This window comes from Penicillium argentinense (genome assembly GCF_028826775.1).
Source record: "Penicillium argentinense strain IBT 30761 chromosome Unknown utg000004l_segment0_segment0, whole genome shotgun sequence".
Taxonomy (NCBI): domain Eukaryota; kingdom Fungi; phylum Ascomycota; class Eurotiomycetes; order Eurotiales; family Aspergillaceae; genus Penicillium; species Penicillium argentinense.
In genome coordinates, this window is record NW_026622663.1 from 1,457,404 (window position 1) to 1,479,382 (window position 21,979).

A 21,979-nucleotide genomic window follows, 5' to 3' on the forward strand; every position below is an offset into this window, starting at 1 on the left:
ATCTGGATTCTGGGGTTCGCATTCACGATCGAATGGTCGTCGTCCACGATGAACACTTTCAAGTACGTCGAGCTATGGGACAGCGAGATAATAGACGCGGCCGAGGTATGCGACGCGCTATCAGACTGGATGATTCAACCCATGCACAGCACCGAGCAGTTGTTGTCAAGAGCCGAGCCGAGCAGAGCAGCAAGCCAGACTGTTTGGTCATGTTTTCTTTAGATCCCCCCTTGCAGCAGGAACCAGTCAACACAAACTCTATCGTCACTAGAATCCTGTGCCTAATCCGCCTAGCCTGTCATGCGTATGAAATTGAATGGCCATTCGATGCGATTCACTTGGTTTGGTTAGATCCACGGGCGCTCTGGCAGGGCCATCTCGCCCTCCTCGCACTGCAAACGCGAGTTTACAGGCGACCCGCCCGGGCGGGTTTCGAATCCATTCCTTCATCAAGGTCGAGGTGAGCGAATTGAGGTCTAGTCCGACCTCCTGGTAAAAGGCGGGAAGTTGGTTGGGTTGCCAATATGGCCAGATCAGATCAGCCACCTTTCCCTATCCTGGGGCTTGGGTTAGGTCAAGACCGGCGGTTGTTGGATGCCCAACCGATTCATATCGGGCAGACTGCGCTCAACCGGGACCTATAATCGGGGTGGGAACGGGATGGCGAACTCGCGTGTTTCATCTAGTCGATTGTTCCTGGTCAAACTCAGCAGACGCAAAGATTGAAGAGGAAGTGAGTCCCTTGTGGCAAAGAGAGGGGATCCAATCAGAGCCGCGGCTCACATGACCGCGACCGTTTGGATGGGAGTATAGATCTAACAATTCCAAATGCACGCATGAATCTAGTCTACTAATTGCCCACTTACCACTTAATTTAATTTGGTATGAGTGATGAATGAATTGATATTCTCACTTTCGGTCGCGTCCACCAGCTGCGCCCGCGACGGCCCGGGACCGAGCTATTGTACGGTAACCAGCCGCGCGCACACCACCAGGCAACGGTCAAAAGAAGCAAATTATTATGCTCATACCTCCCGAGTGATTTGTACGACCAGAGGGCGAGAGACACTGGGAGTCGGAGGAGAATGTGCCGAGGATCTCAGCGGTGTGCTCGGCAGGTTTTTCTGGAATGGGGGGCATTCGTGTACTCATTCGCACATTAGCGTGGCAGGCTGATATCATTCGTCCGGTGGGCGCCAATGGGCGACTTTGGGGGGAGACACTGGATCCGATGAAGTCATGGATGGCTGGGTACTTCCAATGTACAATGTACCTTCCTTGACGAAAGTCTCATTAGCTTTTTCCATGCGTATCGAGCCTTTTTGGATTTGCGACGAGATATTGGGTGTTGCTCCGCGCATCATGCGGATCTCTCGGAGCTGACCTCATTGTTTACTCTATACCAGAATCCGTTCGCCCGACTCAAATTCGGTCCACCAGCATCTGGTGGAGCTGGCTATTCCCGCGCTCGTTCCATGGGCGGCGACGGGTGTCCCTTAACCGCGTAAGCGGGTGACAATACCCAGCACCACAGTAAACATCCCGATATAGATGGGGGTCGAACCCTCAACTCTTGGGAGTATGTACACCTTGGGAGGAAACTACATCCCAAGGTACGCTCGCAAGGCTATACCACTCCTCCGGGTCAACCACCGTTGATCTACCGGTCGACCAGACTTCTGGGAGTACCCTTTCCGCGGGAGGGCAATTCCGTCTTCTCGAACGCCGATCTGGAGAGTTGGCTTCCGTGTGGGATCCACGGCGGTGGGAGAACAGAGTTTGGCCAGGTGTGCCGCCCCTTGCAAGCGAGGCGGATGTTCGATGTTCGACATGCGCAGTGTATACACCAGATCTGGTGTTATTGACGCGTCGGATCGGTGTCTGAGATCTAGCTGCATGCGATTTGAGCATGCTTATTAATATTGCCTGTATAGATAATAAGTTACAAGATAATACAAAGAGTAATAAGGGTCTCTTCGAAGCACTGGCAGGGATCTAGGATTTCCATAGTAAACATCACTGGTAACCTAATACAGTAGTGCCAGCAAAATGTACTCATGTGGCTGGCGTTGACCCACCGCGTGTCATTCCACAAAAGAAAGGAAACGGACCTGTCAACTGGAGCAGACTCATCAAGGGAGGGGCAAACAGCTGATAGTTTCGGGGGGTGTCGATCCTGGGCGTGATCCGAACACTCCCCTCCTTTCCCTCGCCCCAGTTATATTCCCGCGCCCTCGCTTCTCGTCCTTTTCCTGACCCAGCTCTCTGGTACCTCTTGACCCGGCAGGCTGGACCTTCAGCTAGTCTCAGTCTGACGAACCCAGTTCGCGTACTCAGCACTCTTCCACTACTACTACTGTATACGTGAGCAAGTAGTTCCCAGGTACGTAAGCAATACGGGCTCCGTACCATACCATACCCGCGGGTACAATACACCACCTGCCATATCTGCCATACCATACACCATACACCATACCGTCCATACCCCGAGCACCTGCCAGTCCTTGGGTACTTCCCCTCCATCGACCAGTCACTCCTTTGCACGATCTATCTGATCCCACGGCCCGATCGGCGTTCTTCGCCTAGTCTGCTCACGGCCTCCCTCTTGAGACTGCCTCCACGCTTCACCACGACATGGGCCCCCGGTCCGATCTTCGCCTGATCTGATTATTTCTTTGTTCCAGTCGCTCCACTCTCTCGAAAAAGAGCTTTCCCCCCTCCCCATCTGCGCGTCCGCTGGCTCATTTTTGTGGCTACACCTCACCTCTGCTCCTCCCCCATCTTCATCGCGCGCCCTCGCACGAGATTCCTCCGGTGCGCCGTTCCCTGCTCGCCCCCAACTGTGGTTGCGGTTCCTTTTTCCTTCGAATCCCGCCGCGACCTCGCCATGTCCATTTAAGCTCCGGGCCCTTTTTCTGTCCTAGCTATATAGCTTCTCATCGGTATATTGACGCGCCTCACCCGCCCCCCGCTGAACCACGCTGACGGTCCAGATCTCGAGAACACTCCCATCCGACGCGGACTGCTCCCACCGATGAGTCGCATGCCACATCCTGAGGGGCATCAGCTGCCCCCCGGTACGCATGGAGGCTACGAACCACCACCCGCCTGGCGACCCCCATATGCGCCGCACTCGCATTTCGAGGATCGCCGGCCGTCCTCGACTCAGGCCGTGGCGACCCTGCCCCCGCCCAACTACGCCGCCATGCCCGGCCGCGAACTGGCACACCTCCACCACATCGACGGGTCGTATAGTCGCACGGCTAGTTTGCCAGGATCAGGGCCGCCGCCAATTCCCGACCCGCACGCCGCAGCACATCCTGGATACCGTCCGACAATAAATCCGCCAATAAATGGAGGACCGGGACCAGGACCGGTACCAGGTCCAAGGCCAGTCCCAAGTCCGCACGAGACCTCGCCGCATTCCGCCCCGCCAGAATACCGCCCGTCCATCGGTTATCAACCGCCAGAACCGCCCGGTACAGGCGAAACAACACCTACATCAGGTCCGTTGCCGGGGCCATCGCACTGGTCGCCTGCACCGATGTCCGCGGGGGCTCCCCGCCCCCGCCGTATGGACCGGAGTTCTATCAGAACCCTGCCTATGGACATCGGGCGCGCAAGGCGGCCAGAGCGCAACAAGTAAGTTCTACTTTGTCAGAAAATGAAAAAGGACGAGCCTAATCTCCACCCTATAGGCTTGCGATCAGTGTCGAACCAGGAAGGCGAAATGCGACGAAGGTCGACCGGAATGTAGCCACTGTAAAGAAAACGGTCTGAAATGTGTTTATAAGGAGATCCCCACTCATAAGTTCGTCCGGACTCAGCTCTCCACCATCATCAGACGATGAACTAATCCTCCAACTCAGACAAGAAAAGTCGATTCAACCGATTTTGACCTCACTCATGCATTTCAAAGACGAGGTCCTCCAAGACCTCAGGCGCATGCTCAACGCTCAAGAGCACAACACCAACCAACTGACACATATTCTTGCGGCGCAGCAAAGTAGCCTGTCAACCACCGACAAGAGCCGTCTGAGCCAGGGCGCCATCGCGCCTCCACCCCCCGCGGGACATACCGATGAAAATGGAAGCGCCCGCTCTTCCTTCGCAGATGGATGCACCAGTTGATCGAAGTCCCTATGGGTCACAGCAAAGGTTGGATCCAGCGGCAGTCAGCTTTGATGACCCGGCATTGAAGGATGATAATGAGGGTGAACTATCGATTCCGTTGGAACATACGACCGCAGCACACAAGCTTCTCATGTGGCCGGCCATCAAGAAGCTACTGAGCCCACAGGATTATGATAAGGACTATGTGATGGCTGTGGAGGGGAAACGTGGTGTGACCAGTATTTTTGGCCGAGGCGAAAACTCCTTCTCAGCGGACGGTTCATTCCTCCCGGGGTGGCAGCCAAAGGAAGTCAAATCTCAAAGCGGCGATCACAGCACTCCCAAATCATCAGGTGTTACGAATACGGCGGCAGACCCTGATCTGGGGAGCTGGGCGGGCTTGGCTCTCCAAGACGACGATGCCGAAATTTCTCGAATGGGGATATTCCGGCTGGGTAAGAAAACCGTCAGGCAGTATGCAGCGAGCTATATCAAACATATTCATCAGCTCCATCCTTTCCTGCACCAACAAGAGCTCGAGTCCAAGATTGCGACTTTCATCGATTGCTACTGCTCTGTCGATTCACTCTCATTTTGTCGCGATAAGAAGCGCAAACGCTCAGCGGAGGACGTGGATGGTAGCGGTCGAGACGGATGGCCCCGGCCACCCGTGGGTCTGAATATCGACAATGCTATAATCCTTCTGGTTCTTGCTCTAGGTGCAATCTGCGAGACCAAATCCGCCCTCCCAGGCCCGGTGATGGCCAAGCGACCAAACTACCTGGAGCAACACATTCCCGGTCCACCTGCACCGCCCGTGCCGGTTCCAGAACCACCAATGCACCCTGCGAATGGTTTCCCATCTCCCGCCAACTCGGATTCGGCTCTACCTTCACACTCACACTCCTACTACTCTCAACCTCCCCCTCCCCCTCCTTTTGATAATGCGAGCCAGTCTTTTCCATCGGCGAAAATCGAGAACGGAAGAGAGAAATCGCCGAAACCTATTGTACCCGTCCCTCGACCAACTCCTGATACGGATCAACGGCCAAAGAACTACAAGGTCATCCCGGGTCTCGCCTTATATGGCTATGCTATTCAGATTCTGGCATTCTTGCATTCTGGCATCCATCTGCAGCATGTTCAAGCGAACTTGCTTGCGGGTCTCTATGCAGGTCAACTTGCGCACCCCTTCTCCAGTCACAGTCACATTCACAAAGCCGCGTGGGCGTGCCAAGTACTCGTCGCCTCGAAGGAGTACAAGGCGCTTGCGGCCCAAGGCGGAGGTCCTGCGCAAGATCTAGATAACTTCGCATACTGGACTTGCCTGCAACTCGAGAGTGATCTTCTCGCCGAGTTGGATATTCCTGCTAGTGGTATCTCCCGCTCAGAAGGACTCATCGCCCTTCCCAAGGGACGATGGACCATCCCGCTACCGAATAACTTCGACGATCCACGTGTGCGAATGATGCTTTTCTACTCCTCCCAGATCCATTTGCGGAAAGTTCTCAATCGCGTGCATACCGATTTATACAAAGTGTCCAAGCAAGGACAAGCACGGTGGTCGTCTAGTGTGCAGGAGGCGCTCAGTCAGAATCTCGATCTCTGGCGAAACAGTCTTCCTGATGTGATGAACTGGAAAGATGAAGACCCTCCAGCAGAAGACATCAACTCTGCCCGAATGCGTGCCAAATACTACGGCGCTCGATACATTATCCACCGTCCTCTCCTATACCATGCTCTGCACTATGGCGGGTCTGGCGCGCGTGTTTCTGCGAAGCCGCCAGCTGTGGATTCGCCCACTAGCTCCGTGACCAACTCCCAACAAATGTCTCCCTCCATGACGAATACATCTCATCGAGCACCAAATATGACACGGATGATCAGCGATATCGGGACGGTGTCGAGTAACCCCGCAGCGGCGTTCCCGAACGGGTGGACGCCGCCTGTCGTCAATTTGCGAGATTTGCCTTCCAAACTGCGCCGTGCATGCAAAGTCTGCGTTGACTCGGCCATCCTTAGTACACAAGCGTTCGATGGAATCGAGGACCCTTTCTCTGCGATGACTAACCCTTACACTGAAGAGCCATATCGCAGTGCGCATGATCCTCTCGGAGGAGCCCGGATGGAAGATCAGTTCGTCATGGACCGGGACTTCAGTCAGAGTTCCAAGACGGAATATGGTTCGAAGAACGAGAACAGCCGATTGGTGGTGACCAATATCTTCGGTACAGCTCATGCGTAAGACTTCTTTCCCTCTTCATCCCAACCTCTCCCTAACAATATCCCAGCCAATTCGGTAACCTTCTTGTCCTCTCTGCCACATACATGTCCAGCTTGTCCGAACTAGTCGACCGCGACATTCTGAAACGCCTCCTGAAGCGAACCATTCGCTTCCTCATTCGCAGTGAACATATCTCCCCGACTCTCCGCGCCGACGCCCGAATCCTCACCGAGATCTTCATGAAGATATTCCACCACTCCCCCAACCTGGATTCCCCTGATTCTCCTTAGCCCTTAGCGTCTCGAATTTTGTGAAATCTGTTTGGCCTCTGCCTTGTCCAACGATATGATATCCCCATACGGTGAAAAGATTTACCCGGTGTTTACCCGGCGAATGGCATTTGATTTAGGTTGGGTTTGGATTTGGATTTCCGTCACACACCTCTGCCTCCATCTCTTCAAGAGATGGGGCGGTGACTGTACGACGTTTATTGAAATTGCATTGTGATCAACGGTCTATCTTATGTACCGGATTAACTACGGAGTCAACTTCCTTTCTGTGTTCATTAAGGTAGGGTTAGCGATTTTGCATGATAAACCCACTTTTCATTTACTTTACCTCATTTACCCAGGGCCATTGACCCTTTGCAATTGTTTGTTTACTAAATGGGTTGCATTTGAGTTTGGTGGTTACCTAAGTGCTTTTGCGATTACATCCATGTCCTGTGAACACTGAGGCGATCTGCGATTACTATCTCATCAGATCAATTTAATCTCGAGTTCGTCTGACTTTGAGAGTCATCATTTCAAGCTTACCCCGGGTAAGCTTGTCCAGCCTTTACACTTGAAGTCACTTCAGTGTTAAAATTCAGGCTTAAGTTTTTCTCGTCTTCCATTTAATCTTGATCCACCTCATATGCTCCTTGAACTTGACTGCGGTAGATTGTATTATTCTATGTACCTGTACAATTAAACACAACTTCTATCCAAGGTCCATTCACAGATCATCTCGATCATTGTCGTTATTCATGAGTACGTACAGTGTATAATAACCGCTCACACAATACCAGTTTACCTTACCTTGAGCAACACAAAAATACTCAAAAACCCCAACCACCAAAACCCGGTCCCCACCCTGCCCGCACCACTCTTATCAACCCCCTTAACAGGCGCACTCGTAGCGGCAGAACTCCCAGAAGACCCCGTAACACTCGCCGAAGCGGAACTAAACGCAACATCCCCACCCTGATTCCAATACTCCCGCACAACAGCCGCCGCGATCTCCGCAACGCCGTATGTGGAAGCCATGAGGTGCGTTGAGAGCGCGATGGGGGGAACACTCGCGTCCGCGACGCGGACGTTCTTCAGTCCGTAGACGCGCAGGGTTGCGTCTACGACGCCGCCGAGCGATTCGGGGAGCATGGCGCAGGAGGAGGAGGGATGGTATTCTGTGCCCGCGTTGTCTTTTAGCCAGTCTTCCCAGTCGGAGTCGGAGATTGTGCTGTCGCCTGGTGAGATTTCACCGGTTAGGTTTGAGGAGAGGGGGGTTGTTTGGCCCAGGCTGCGGGCTAGGCGGAGGCCTTTTGCTAGGAGGGATGTGTCTGTAAGAGAATTAGTTTTGCTTTTATGGTCTGGGGAAGAGAGAGGTACCAGCTGAGTTGGCAAGGTAGTTCGGGTCGATGACGGGGTAGTCCATGGGGTCTGAAGAGTTGATGTAGATTCTTCCGTGACTGTATGGGTGCTGCAATGCAGCTGTGATGCCGACGTTGCCGTTTCCGTCGCTGTTCATGAAGAGGAGCTCTATTAGGCCGGTTGGACTGTTGAAGATGCTCGTGGTTGTGTTGTAGATTGCTCTGTAGCCGTCGATGACGGAGGAATAGGTTGAGTTTGGGAGGGAAGAGTTGATTTGGGAGGTGATTGTGTCCAGTGTTGAGGATAATTCGGAGCCGTAGAGGTAGGTTGAGTTGACGTAGGCGATTGCTGAGTCGATGTATGTGAGGAAGAGGGGATTGTTCTGTACGTTTTTAGATGGTGATGGGCAAGAAATTGGGATAGGGTTTCATACTCGTTCACTGCCGTTGTCGTAGAAGATTGAGCCGGCTGTTTCGACATTCGTGGTCCATTTCACTGTTGCGCTCTGTATACCGGTTAGTTGAGCTCTGGGAAAATAGAAGAGGGGAAACTCACAAAATGATCCTGCAAATGCTGCCCAACACCCGGAAGCTCATGCACAAGATCAACTCCTGCACTTTCCAGCACATCATTCGGTCCAACACCACTGTGAAGCAACACGGCCGGACTTCCCACCGACCCAGCAGCGAGAATAACTTCCTTGGTCACATTGACAGTCTTCTTCGTCGTGCCGTCGTCGGGGGTATACTCGACGGCATTAGCAGTCAGATTCGAGTCACTCGCGAACAGAATGCGCGTAACATGGGCATCAGACAGGACGTCGTAATTCCCGCGATCAGGCATCGGGTCCAGATATCCAGTCCGACTGTAGGAGCGCGTCCAATTGGAGGGGTTGATACAGGAGGTCGAGACTTCGGCGCCCCAGGGTGAACCGCCGTACATTTCGTCAGAGACACCGATGCCGATGTTATCGCAAGCTTCGGACCACTCGCCGACCTGGTCGAATGTACTAGACATCAATTAGCGCAATTCTTTCTCTCTCTCTGTGGGGGTGGTACAATCCAGGATACGAAGCATGAATAGGACCCGAGCTCCCATGCGTCGCCGCGTCCCAAGTAATCTCCGCCTGATCCTTCATTTCATCCGTCGGTGGGGAAAAGGTCTCGCTCTTCTTCATAGCGGCGTAAAACGAATCCCATCCCCAATTCTCTGCGCCTTCCATACCGTCCAGCAGGGACTGCCAGGCATTAATCTCGTCCTCGCCGGGACGCGTCATGTACAAGCCATTGATGGCGGACGAGCCGCCGAGCACTTTTCCGCGCGGCCAGTAAATTTCGCGATCATTTGCGTTGGGCTGGGAGACGGTGTAGTAGCCCCAGTTCAGTGGGGTTGTCCACAATGAGTCGAAGTAGGAGTATGCGGGAGTATCTAGGTCGAATGTTAGTGTGCGCGTGAATACAGACAGAAGAAAAGTCCGACCAATTCGATTCCTGTAATCGTCGCCATTTCCGCCGGATTCCAGGACCAGCACAGTGTGATTAGTATCCTCGGCCAAACGCCCCCCAACTACGAGACCGGCCTGGCCACCGCCGATGACGACGAAATCGTAGGAGTCGGCGATCTCCGTGCGCGGCGCAAGTGCGCGCGCGAGCGGCGCTAGGCCGACGAAGAGGATGGATTGCGCCGGCCGCATGTTGACAACAATTGGTGCTCAGAAGTTGGCGGCGGTGGTGGGAAATGGCATCGGATCGCGACAGCGACGAGATCAGTCCTGCCTATATCTTCCCTCTACGGAGCCTAGCTGGACAAAGCGGAGCCAAGCTAATACAAGGCAATCGAAAAAGAAAAAGAAAATCATGGATCCGGAAAGGTAGAATTGGAAATGTGCGCTATCGAATTAAACACCGATGCCTCTCACACCCATCAGGCACTAGCACGCCAAAGCTTGTTGCGCAGGAGCCCCGATGCGTGCGCGCCACGAGAGGGCGGGGCGCTGATAAATGCATGGCCAGATCTTGCGCTGGGGCAGGTCCAATAGACAAATGGGATCTCGATAAGGTGAAACAGCCTTGACGCAATCCCTGGTTGAGATGTGCTGTTGCGACGAAAACCACGGCTCTGCGATAGATTTTTCAGGGGCATCCAGGTACACCCACTTACTTACCAACTTACATGAGAGTCCTGTAGAATAATTGCTCACTCCCAACACGACTGCCTAGGAGTGCTCGGTCGTACAGACGGTAGTCACCACGCAGTAGTGTTGCTAGGCGCGTGCTAGCGTGTGGTGGTTGCTAGGGCCAGCGCCGATTTCCTGCCATGTGTTGTCCACCGCTATCGGGCGGTCAGCAGTTCCCAATTTTGCCTACAAACGGGGTTCTCCCAATCGTTCCACGCGGATAGGCAACTCGCCAGCTGATCGCAATGAAAAACAGGAATTGGCCAAGCCCCGCACCATAGCCACTAGTGGTTCACGCGAGTCGAGTCGATTCGAGACCGAGTCTGTCTTTGCTTTTTTCTTGCTGTGAGCGCTGATCCATCGGGCCAATTTCTGCTTTTTCCTTTTGGGTCGTCGTTTGGTGATCTCATTCTCGGGTTCCACCAAGACCCTGAGTGGAGGTAGAGGATCGGATGGAACTTGGCTCCGATTCCTTTGGGAATGATATCACATTATGGGTGGTTTTTACGTGATGGGGGGTTTTCACTCTTTTTTATGCGATTAGTAGATAACTATAATTGCAGGATTGAGTTGACAGGGATCATGTCTGCTGAGATGCATGAGCCTCAGTGGCCCGGCTGTTATATCCAGGGGATACATCCAATCATCGGAGGGCATGCACGGCCACGTAACGGCCGCATCAGCATTCCAGATTGATGGATGGGCTGGTAAGTATTGAGGCAGGGTGATCGAAGCATATTGTTAGGAATAGCGAAGATAGAAATACATTGCGAATGTATAGTCGAGATTGCCTGTCAGCGATTATAACTTTGTACAGTCCCAGTCAAACTCTGGGATTGAGGGATGGGACGGGTCACATACCATCATTACTCATTCAATTGCAGTTGCGCTTTGTCTTGTGTCAAGCAAGCTTAGCTTGGCGATTTGTGCCAGTTTTGCGTCTGGGGGGCATACATGCCGGTAGAGAGGGGGTAATGGTGATCATCTGGAGTTCTTACCGACTGCTTCTGCGCGAATGTCAGCAAGGCTACTTGAGGGCTGCAACTGCAGGCAACCTACTGCAGCAGTCTCAATAGTTTGTAGTGAAATCTTATGGCAGTGTAGTTAAAATTTACTTTTCGGCAACCTTATTCTGCAATCCAAGAACGGCATGTGCTCAACACCATTGCTTTAATCAAGACGACACAAAACAAAATCTCAGAAACAAGATAATAATCAATCTGCAAATATAACCCCAGTCCAAACAAGAAAACCACGTCTAAGTAAATCCAGGAGTCCCTGGCCCTACCTGTTGGATATCAAACCGCATCGTCAACGACAAACCCCGCGGCGAGGGACCCATCACCGGCCCAGGCCCAACCCCATTCGTCGGCCAAATATAAATAGCAGTAATCGGCTTCACACCTCGCGGATACATGCTCAAGACCGTCGCAGCGGCAATCTTGCCAATGGAGGTTCCGAGCAAGGCATCGAAATTCCGACCTCCTCGATTAAACTTTCTCCGCACACCCTGCGGCGCATCGTCATCCCAAGCCCACCCATTATCCGGATACAGAATCTCGCGACAGAACCGCCACGTCCAGATCTCGTTGATATCTGTAAACATCAAATGCCTCAGCTGGTATTTATGGGTCATGTGGTCGAAATTGCGATTATAGAATGCATGCGAGACGGCGGATATGTGAGGCGCGTGGCTACGGCGCAGGAGGTTGCGCATGAAGATCACGCCAGGACCGATATATCCTATCCAGACTATGTCCGGTAATGAGATGTTGAAGTAGCGGTATGGGGATTTGTAGGTGGGTAGGTCGTGGCCTTGTGCGGCGCTCATGCCGTGGAGCTGGCTCCGGTAGGTCTCTGGCAAGCGGGCGCGAGCGGGACCTTTTAAGGGGCGTGTTGTGATGAAGGCGTCGAAGGTTAGATCGGTTGGTTGGACTATGCAGCCCGGGGCTGATGGGTCTTCGATCCATTCGCGATATCGCAGGCCGTCGCTTTGGAGCTTGCCAAAGTGCATTGGATACTGCATGGAGACTTCCCAAGGGATCTGGATGTTGGCTTGGCCGCCGGCTTGCGCGACTCGTCGGGTGGGTCGTCGTCTGGGGTTCGGGCCTTGTTCGACGATGTCGAAGCGCAGGATTGGCATGGTGTCATTGCCTGAGCCGACGGAGCTGGGCCAGCAGAGGATACGGCTGATTTGGTGAGTGCCGCGCACGAAACCGGCTAGCACGGTGCAGGCTGCGAGCTTTCCTAGCTTGCTGCCGAGACAGGCGTCGTAGTCTTGGGTTCCGTGGGCGAATTCGACGTAGTCGGGGTCGGGCCATCTGAGGTTGTTGATGGGGGTGTAGACGTGGTCGCGGACGAAGTCGAGCGTTTCGCCGCTGGTTACGTTCATGAAGATGAACCTCAGAGTCATTATGTCGTAGTCTCGCTCGTAGAGAGCGAGGAGAATCTCGTAGCCCCATGGTGCTTGGGAATAGGGCTCGCGCCAGATGCCATTCACGACAATGATGCCGGGGCCGGTGGTGATGTCGAAGTTCATCAGCTGGTGCCGGCGGATGTGCGTTTGATAGACGGAATTGTTGGGGTCAGCTGGTGGATTGTCGAATTCATTGACGAGGCCCTCGTGTTGCACTGTGTCGCGGAAGTCTTCGGTCAGGTTTCTACGGATCGGGTATTGGAGCGTATAGTTCCGATCGAGCTCGACGTAGTCCAAGTACGTGTGGTCAATCGTGCATCCATCGACGGCAGGATCATCTATCCACCGTCGTCTCAGTTCTCCCTTCCATTGGAATGAGGGATACTTTTGCTGTCGAGGAACAATGGGAGGTGTTGGTCCCGACGCAGGTCCGGTGCCCGTCGGATCGATCTGGATATGTCCGGCCAGGGTGGTCGCCTGAGTAGGGGTGAGTCCCACCATGGACTGCAGCGTTGCTGTTTGCGGGAGCTTGACTGATATGGTAGGTGGTCCTGCTCCAGCTCCTTGCGGTTGAGCTCCAGTTGCCCGCTGCTGCGTCCCCGTACCGGGGGCAAACTTCCCAGACCATACTGATGTTGTTCCTGGAATTTTGAGTCCAGCTGCGAGAGCGAGGGCTGCCCCGGAGGGCCGTCGAGCAGGATGAGGAGCAGAAGGAGCGGTTTGAGGAGGAGGGGGTGTTTGTTCAGGGCCAGGGGTGGAAGAACGACGGCGCACCCGCTCCCAGGCATTTCTCACGCGTTTCTTAATACCGTCCCTCATTTTGTAACAGCTTTTATCGGTATAAAGATACAGACATAGATTTTTGGTCTCAAAACGATAAACTAGGAAAGAAAATTGTCTGATTCATTCTCATGCTGAGACTGAATGCTCGTTCTCTTTATACTTTGTCCTCGACCTCAAGCAGCGACACGAGGTTCCTTTCATCCTCACAGGTACTAGAAGCAACAGACATGTTTAGTAAAAGAAAATCGGTGCAATCTTTGCTCCGCCTCCTTCTGATTTGGTCTTCTTGTAGGCATGGAGGAAAGAAAGGGACCGGAAGAGCCGGGATGAGAATAAAGAACGAACAGTGATTCCGAGAACCAACGTTCCAAAAATTGACAGTTGTCAAAGACATTCTGCGAAGCAGATATTTGATATTTGACTTTCCTTTGACAAACTTCTTTCACAGACTGGTGTGGTTCGAAGTGGCTGTGAAGTATGCCGATGGTTGCTTTGAGAGATGTCTATACGATGACAGTATTCATTCCATCCCTCGAGATGCAGTCAGCGCTAGGTTATTTTCAGTCATGTCTGCAATGAGTATCAAGTCGATCATCTCTACTTCAGGTATACATAAGAAGGCATGGGCAATGCAGTACCAAATGCATATTTGTGCGCGGACCTCGGCTTCCCCGCAGAATGCGGCTGCAGATCATCAGCCTCATTATTTATCCCGTCCCTTGCCATTTCATCTTAGTCTTCTGCCAGTGTCGCCGAGACTCACACAGCAATAATACACCCTACATTCATCCTAATTCATTTTACGTGCTGTCATCATGGCATCGCCCGCGAAGAAATGGCCATCTCGAGAAGGTATGCGACCAGCCTGGAGATGACCGGATGACCGGATCCTAACTTTTCCTGCTAGGCTTCACGGCCGATGTGCTGGGCAAGCTGATCTCGCGCACTCTGCTCTGTCCCTGGAAAATGGTGCCCCTCCTGGCCCTCGCCCAATACACCGACAAAGGCCGTGAATTCATCTCAACCCGCCCACATCTCCTCAAAGCCCTGCGCACCCTCGCCGCCCTCGCGGTCCTCAGCCGAGTCGGCACCTGGCTCGACCGCCGCGCCATCAACAACGGCCAGCTCGACCACTATGACTGGAACCGCGAAGTTGTTTTGCTAACTGGCGGTAGCGGCGGCATCGGCCACAAAGTCGCGCAAATGCTGGGCGAGCGTGGCATCAAAGTCGCAATTCTGGACATCACGCCGCCCACCGAGACCCTGCCCAACAGTGTCCGCTACTTCGAATGCGACATCACCTCACCAGCTCACATAAAGGAAGTCGCAAATGCCATCCGCGCCTCGTTCGGCCGCCCCACCATCCTCATCAACAACGCGGGTATCCTGACGGGCAAAACCATCCTCGGCACGACCGAGTCCACCACCCGGCGCATGTTCGAGGTCAACACGTTCGCGCACTACTGGCTGGCGCAGGAGTTCCTGCCGGATATGATCAGCGCCAACCACGGGATGGTCGTGACGGTCGCTTCGCAAGCCGGGTACACTGTGACCCCGAACATGGTCGACTATTCTGCATCCAAGGCGGCGGCGATTGCCTTCCACGAGGGCCTGGCCGCGGAGCTGGTGACTCGGTACCAGGCGCCACGGGTGCGGACAGTGCTGGTGACGCAGGGATTCACGCGCACGCCGTTGATAGGGGTGTTGACGCCGGAGGACACATGGTTCAATCCGCTCTTGCACCCGGAGACGGTGGCGGAGGGGATTGTGCAGCAGGTGTTGACGGGGGAGAGTGGAAATGTGGTGTTGCCGGGGTCAGCGGGATATCTGTGTCATCGTCTCCGCGGGTACCCACTGTGGCTCCAGCATGGCCTGCGCTGCCGGCTGGAGCAGCTGGTGCGGGCGTCGTGATGTCAGAGACACTCTGACACTGTGGCAGTGGTGAGTTTTTGGATACCATTTTGTTTTTGTCTGTTTTATTTGGTAGGGTATTGTATTGGAATTACTGGTCGTTGATTGTAAATATGGGTTTCGTCTGATTGTTCTGGATTGCTTACACCATACATAACTAACTAACTTACCTAGTGAACTAAATAGTGTAAGGCACTCGTATATTGATTGTAGTAATCCCAGCCGAGCCGTTACTCAACAACGCATTGTGCGACATTTGGGCCTATAGCTGCTGTTACAATCAAGGGTTAATGTCCAGTTGGATTAACGTCTTTCTAAATTGTGCAAATAATTACATAAATCACTCCCTAAGGTACAGCGTAATTTCGCAATCGCTGAATCTGTAGTTCTTCGCTGGCGTGGCACGTGCACCCGCCTCACCGCGACTTTGATTCGCTCCACACTGAACTCGCTCGACGCTCACCTCTTTTTCTCCCTCCTTCTGCATTCGCTGCATTGCCGTCTGCATCGTGCACAACGCAGCATTTATCGATTTTTCAACTTAAATTGTGGTGGACTACCTACTAAGGTAACGAAATTCCAGGTTGGTTGATCGATCGGGCAACCGAGGATCGAGTCCGTCTCCGCTGGGGCTTCCGAGAGAAGATCCACGGTTCAGCTCCGTTGTTTACTCCCCCAAACAAACCATAACAACCCACCCCAACCTCATCTCTAACATTCCGATTCCCCTCCCCAATTCAATCACCACATTCCTCCTCCACATGGTGGCCGTTCCCATTTGGGCATCCCTGTGAATTATTGCCCACCATGTTCAAAGCCCTCATGGGCGGGGGCCGGTCGTCCTCCGACGTCCAAAGCACCACCAGCTCCAAGAACAGCCGTCGCAAGTCCCAGTCCAAGTCTGCACACAGCCGCAAGTCCTCACGGGGTGACGACCGTGATCGCGGCCTGGGCGACTTGACTTCGTACGAGCCGTCGACCTCAGGAAGGAGCCGTGGTGCCCCCAGCATCGCCAGCGACTCCGTCGCATCCTTCGTATCCGCCAAGCCCGAGTCCGCTGACAACCCCGGCCGAATCGAGCGCACTCCCAAGCGCAGGGACAGTGACCGGGAAAGCAAGAGCTCTCGTCGTCGTGATCGCGACCGTTCAGAAAGCCGCGAGCGAGACCGTGAACGGAGGAGTCGAGGAACCGATGACAGAATCGACGATGACGATGATCAGAAGCGCGACCGTCGCGAGCGTCGGCGCACTCGGTCTGGAGACCTATACATGCCCACGATGCCCTCGAGTGCCCCTGGTGCGCAGTTTGCCACCGACGTCGCTGCGCCCGGCTTCTCGCAGTTTCCCGGCCAGTATGCCAGTGGGATGCCGCCGGCGCCCTTCTCGCCTGCCCACGAGTCGACGCCATCACCCTACGACCCCCATGTACAACAGCAATTCCCAGGCCAATTCCCGACCGTCATTGCGGAACCATATCTTCCCAATCCTGCTGGCGCTGCCGCAGACTATTACGGTGACCAGGGACAGTCGGTGCAAGATCAGCCCGGTGTGCGACCGCCTGAACCGCTGGTGATCCCTCCCAGCCAAGCACACCTGCAGGCCGCATCGCCGAATTCCAATCCTCCGCCGGAGCCGAGCAGTATGGGCCAGGTCGGTGCCGCCGCGGCGTATTTTGCAGACACAAACCCAGTCGAGTCGCAATCCATTCCGTCTAAGCCTTCTAAGCCATCCAACCCATCGAAGCCTTCAAAGCCCAGCAAGCCTTCTGTCTCTGGTGCAGTTCCCGCGGCAGCAGCGGCCGGCGCTGTCGGGTATGGCTTGGGTAATACCATGTCATCCTATGAAGAGATTCAGTCCCAGCACTCTACGACTGCATACCAACAACAACAGTCTTCTTCATACTCGCGGCCGCCCGGCGCATCTAGTACCAGCAAGCCTCCTAAACCCGGATATGGTGTTGGCACTGGCATTGGCGCTGCCGCGGCAGGTGCAGCGGCAGGATACATGCTTGGCCACCAACATCACTCTTCCAGCCCCGAGAACTCGTCGCAGTACACCTTCCAGAACTACGAGCAATCCTCCCAGACCGGACTTCCTCTGCATGGGTCCGGGGCCAATAATGCCATGATGGCTGCTGGCGCTGCTGGCGCTGCGGGATATGCTGGCCACCATGCTCACTCACACTCTCACCCCATTCCCCACCGTCCTGGTTATTACCCATACGCACCCGGCGGTCTTGCTTACCAGCAACGCCATCGGGGTCCTCTCTCGAAATTTGTGGACTTCTGGCGTGACCCGGAAGGCGTGGGACGCTTCGAGGATTACACTGAGACCATTGGCGTCTGCAAGTACTGTTTCGACCCGCACTCTAGCTCGATTGACGCGCCTCGCAAGCATCACTACCATCGACGTCGACACTCTGCCGACCGCTATAGTGCTAGCAGTTCTTCTCGAGTGAGCAAACTCAGTCGATACCATTCTTCAGAAGACGAAAGCCGGCGCAAGCGATCGAAGAAGTCGTCCTCATGGCTACCTGGGATGCTGGCAGGCTATGCCGCCAAGTCGATTTTCTCTGGCAAAGATTTCAACGACTCGTACAATTTGCGTTCTGGTCGCATGGCGGGTGATCGTGCCTCATCCTACGATGGAGATGACATGTCGGATCGCAGAAGCTATACATCTCGTGGTGTGGTTCGCCGAACCGACCGCAGCCCCCAGCGAGAGTATTATTCCGACAGCAAGCATTCCCGACGGGCACGCTCGCGGTCCTCTTCTCGGTCTGGCCACCATTCTTTCATGAAGGAGGCCGCGCTGGGTGCGGCAGTTGGCGGTGCAGCGCTCGCAGTCTCCAAGTCTCACCAGCGAAGTCGTAGTCGCTCTCCCTCGCGAGCTCAGCGACGCAAAGAATCATCTTCCAGCTCATCATTCGTGGATGTCTCTCGTCCTGCTGCCAAGTCTGTTGGTGGCTTCACCTCTTTCTTCACATCCACCTCCGAGAACCAGAAAAAGAAGCACGAGAAAAAGAAGGGGAGCAGCAAGAAGAAGAGGCGAGGATTTTTCTCTTTCAGTAGCTCGTCTTCTTCCTCGCTTGACAATGATCTTGCCTTTGGTACTGGTTTCTCGAAAAAGTCCAAGTCCAAGAAGGAGAAGAAGAGCAAGAAGGACGAAGATGTGAATGCAGCACTGATGGGTCTGGGTGCTACAGCTACAGCTCTCGCTGCCTCATCGAGTGGTCGCGGCCGTAGTACCGGTCAGATGTTGAGTTCCAGGGATCCTCGCTCTCGCCATTCCAACTACAACTCTTCTGCCAATGAGGATGATGAGTGGATTGACGCCGACTCTTCTGATGAATCTCCTTCCAGTGTCAGCTCCGCTCTGGCTTTCGGTGGTAGCAGTGCTGATTCGAGCTCTGATTCCGGCCGCAGCCGCAAAAGATGGAGCTGGGGCTGGAGAAGCAGCAAGAAAGACAAGAAGAAGGATAAGAAGTCTGCTGCTCTTGCTGCCGGTGCTGGTGCTCTTGGGGGTGCCGCTATTGCTTCTGTCGCTCGCCATCGCGACAGCCGTCCCCCCAGCGAGGCCGGTAGTCTCCAGCAAGTCTATCCCATGCCCACCTCTGACCCTTCTCGCTTCGATGCCGCCAAAGTGTCGACCTCTGTTGCTTCCGATGGCCAGCCTCCTTTGGTGCGCCCTGGCCCGATTCCTCTGCAGCAGCCTCAGCCGGTCACTCCTGTTTCTCAATCTGTCTACACGACCCAGGGTGGTTTTCCTAGCTCTATTCCTGCATACAGTGCACCGGTCGTTCCTCCGATCTTTGCCAATGAGTACGATCAGTATGACCCCCGGTTCCAGCCTCAGGCATCCCGGGATGCTGTTTGGAGCCAGGACGACGTTGAGCGCCGCAAGCCTCGCCGAAGTGACTCGTCTCCGGTCTTCCCTACTCAAGAGAACCAATCTGTCTCCAGTCTCAAGCGTCGTTCTACAGCCAAAGATCAAGCCTCTGTGTCTTTCAATCTGACCGAGGAGCAGGCGGAGCGTGAACGTCGACTGAACCGTCTTGATCAGAGATCCCGGGAAGAGGATGACTCTGTTCAGCTGATTGACCGCGAAGAAGAAGAAGAAGCTCGTCGCGATGCCGAGCGCCGTGGTAGCGAAAGAGTAAAAAAGGAGAGTTCATCCTCGTCATGGGTTGAAGCGGCGGCTGCTGGTGCTATTGGTGCCGCCGCTGTCAGCGCTATTTCCCACGCTTCTCACGAGGGCGACGACGCCTCTGAAACTAGCTCTCGACGCTACAAGTCACGCCGTGACAAACGCCGCGCTGATAGACAACAGCCCGGAGGCATCGAATCATCCACTATTTCCAGTGTCGTGGAGCCTGTCGAGGTCCGCGATAAACCAAGCAAGCGTTCAACCCGCAAAGCCACCTCTCCTTCTCCCGTGTATGATGACTATGCCGAATTCTATGCCCCTGCCGAAATCCGCCACAGCCCCGACGAACAGACGCGAGATCGCGACGTTCCTGAACAACCTTCTATCGTCGAAGTGATGCCCGCCAACGTCCGCAAGGCCCGCGGCGAATTACGTGAAGAAGAAATGTCCCGATTTGGCCAAGAGCCTTATGAAAATCATGACCATTTGCCGTGGCCGGTTCCACGCCTTAATTACATCGACCCTACCCCTCCTCACAGTGTGAACGGATCTGCCCTGGGTATTTCGGGTCCAACCTCTGCCGCCCGGGCCCCGGAAACCGACCAGCTTGTCGAGTACGTTGAGCCTGACAAGCACGTCGAACATGCTGAGCATGTTGAACCTCCTGAGCCAGTCGAGCGCAAACAGCGTGAGCGCCCGTCCACCGGTTCCCGTGTCTCTTGGGGCGAGCATTCGACTCACGAGTATGAGGTGCCTTCTTCGTCTGATCAAGATCCGCTCGAGCATGATATCTCCCCGCTCGATGACAAGGAACTGCCCATGCGCAAGCCGGAACAGTCCAATTCAAGGGATATTGGGTCAGCACCTTCCTACGGAGAAGATATTGAATTCGCAGCCATCGTCGCGGCCGGTACTGAAGCGGCCGGCTTCGACCCTTCATTCGTGATTAACGATCCGAAATATCACACTCGAACTTCTCCCCCCGGCTCCGAGGATGAGGGTATTTTCTCTCCTCACTATCAACCCCAGCAACCTCACGGATTCGTGGAAGGCGAAATAGACATCGACGAGCCTAGCCAATCCAGAGAAATCACTCCATCCGTCAAGCATGTTGAAGAAAAGCCAATCTATGCTGAGCCTGAACCCCTGACTGAACAAGAAGATGTCACGTCATTCCCAACTCCCGAGCGCGGCTCCATTGCTCAGGAGGTCATCGAAACATTGAATGGTAAGGGCAAGCAGCGACCTGAATCTCTGGAGGATCATGAGGTCTTCTCTATGCCTGGCGGGTTTGAGACTGCTCCTGAGCCTCGTGATGATTCCCGCTCGGTCTCCTCTGCTCCTGTTGGCAAGGATTACGAGAGAAAGAAGTCTCGTCGCAGTGATGATGATTTTGAGCTGTCGCATGAGGTGCGTTTTCGGGCTGAGGAGGTTCCTGCTACTTCTTCGCATGATGTTTCGCTTTCTCATGATGATTCTCGCTCTGTGTTCTCTGCTCCGCCTGAAAGGGGGAATAAGAAGGAGAAGGAGTCTAGAAAGTCTCGTCGCGGTAGGGACGATTTCGACTTTTCTCATACTACTTCCTCTCGAGACGTCTCGCCTTCTCGCAGTGATTCACGTTCCGTCTTCTCTGCTCCTGCTGAGAGAGAATACGAACAGTCATCCAAGTCCAGGAAGTCCCATCGCAGTGGCGATGATTTTGATCTGCATCTCAATATCCCAGCCAACGTGGCGTCCCCTGCCCCCTCAGACGGCGAGGCTGGCGATGGCGAGAAGAAACGGCGCAAGCGTCGTTCCAAGCGTGATAGCGACACTTTCTCTGTTGATGACGATGCTCGTTCGGCTGTTACCTCCTACGAGGATGCGGACAAGTCTGAACGTCGCAAGCACCGCCACCGCTCCTCTCGAGAGCGTGACCTCGATGATACCGCTTCAGTCACCTCTTCTCCCGCATGGATTGATGAGACTCGTGAGAAGAGGAAGAGCAGAGAAGACAAGGAGAGGGATGATGATGCTCGATCCGCCGTGACTTCCTATGATGATGATGCAGACAAGACTGAACGCCGCAAGCACCGTCATCGTTCGTCTCGGGAACGCGACTTTGACGACAAAGCTTCGGTGACTTCTTCACCCGCACGCATCGACGAGACCCGCGAAAAGCGCAAGAGCAAGGATGACAAAGAACCGAGCTCTGGCAGTTTCTTGCGAAACATCTTTGGCTCGCGGGTCTCGGCACCTGCCGACGACCGCAATCGTTCCACGACCTCTCTAGAGAAGCGATCATCTCGGGAGACTATATCGGAAGTCGGCTTTGATGACGAAAGGCGTCGACGCAAGAAGCGCTCTTCCAAGTCACGCAGCTCCAGCGGAGGAGATAGTCTTTATGGATCTGACAATGCGGATGAAACCAATCTGGAAGAGTATCGATCGCGTCGACAAGAGAAGGAAGAACGTCGTCGTCATCGGTACGAGGAAATCGTCGAGTCCGGAAAACGTCGGGATTATGAGAAGGTATAGCATTTGATTTTTTCCTTTCTTTGTTGACATGTTGAACCTTGCGTTCTTGTACACTCTTATTG

At 54.2% G+C, this 21,979-nt stretch overlaps 5 protein-coding genes across 5 annotated transcripts; 3 read left to right on the forward strand and 2 right to left on the reverse strand.

Moving 5' to 3' along the window:
* Nucleotides 1–3,034: 3,034 nt before the first annotated feature.
* On the forward strand, nucleotides 3,035–6,627 carry clcA (putative C6 finger domain protein; the record flags this gene model as incomplete). Its single annotated transcript, XM_056615969.1, has 6 exons — nucleotides 3,035–3,249; nucleotides 3,384–3,642; nucleotides 3,699–3,811; nucleotides 3,870–4,126; nucleotides 4,170–6,354; nucleotides 6,405–6,627. 6 exons carry the CDS (start codon nucleotides 3,035–3,037, stop codon nucleotides 6,625–6,627), a joined length of 3,252 nt encoding a protein of 1,083 aa, XP_056476326.1.
* A 789-nt stretch (nucleotides 6,628–7,416) lies between these two features.
* N7532_003476 (GMC family oxidoreductase) lies at nucleotides 7,417–9,661 on the reverse strand (the record flags this gene model as incomplete). The annotated part of the gene is made up of 5 exons (XM_056615970.1): nucleotides 7,417–7,937; nucleotides 7,987–8,350; nucleotides 8,402–8,473; nucleotides 8,524–8,977; nucleotides 9,027–9,661. Coding segments are annotated over 5 exons (2,046 nt in total), but the record flags the coding sequence as incomplete, so codon positions are not given.
* Nucleotides 9,662–11,402: 1,741 nt separating this feature from the next.
* Nucleotides 11,403–13,379, reverse strand: N7532_003477 (uncharacterized protein; the record flags this gene model as incomplete). Its single annotated transcript, XM_056615971.1, has 1 exon — nucleotides 11,403–13,379. The coding sequence occupies one exon, from the start codon at nucleotides 13,377–13,379 to the stop codon at nucleotides 11,403–11,405; it is 1,977 nt and encodes a 658-aa protein (XP_056476328.1).
* A 779-nt stretch (nucleotides 13,380–14,158) lies between these two features.
* On the forward strand, nucleotides 14,159–15,254 carry N7532_003478 (short chain dehydrogenase/reductase family protein; the record flags this gene model as incomplete). Its single annotated transcript, XM_056615972.1, has 2 exons — nucleotides 14,159–14,195; nucleotides 14,251–15,254. 2 exons carry the CDS (start codon nucleotides 14,159–14,161, stop codon nucleotides 15,252–15,254), a joined length of 1,041 nt encoding a protein of 346 aa, XP_056476329.1.
* Nucleotides 15,255–16,061: 807 nt separating this feature from the next.
* Nucleotides 16,062–21,917, forward strand: N7532_003479 (uncharacterized protein; the record flags this gene model as incomplete). The annotated part of the gene is made up of 1 exon (XM_056615973.1): nucleotides 16,062–21,917. One exon carries the CDS (start codon nucleotides 16,062–16,064, stop codon nucleotides 21,915–21,917), a length of 5,856 nt encoding a protein of 1,951 aa, XP_056476330.1.
* Nucleotides 21,918–21,979: the final 62 nt, after the last annotated feature.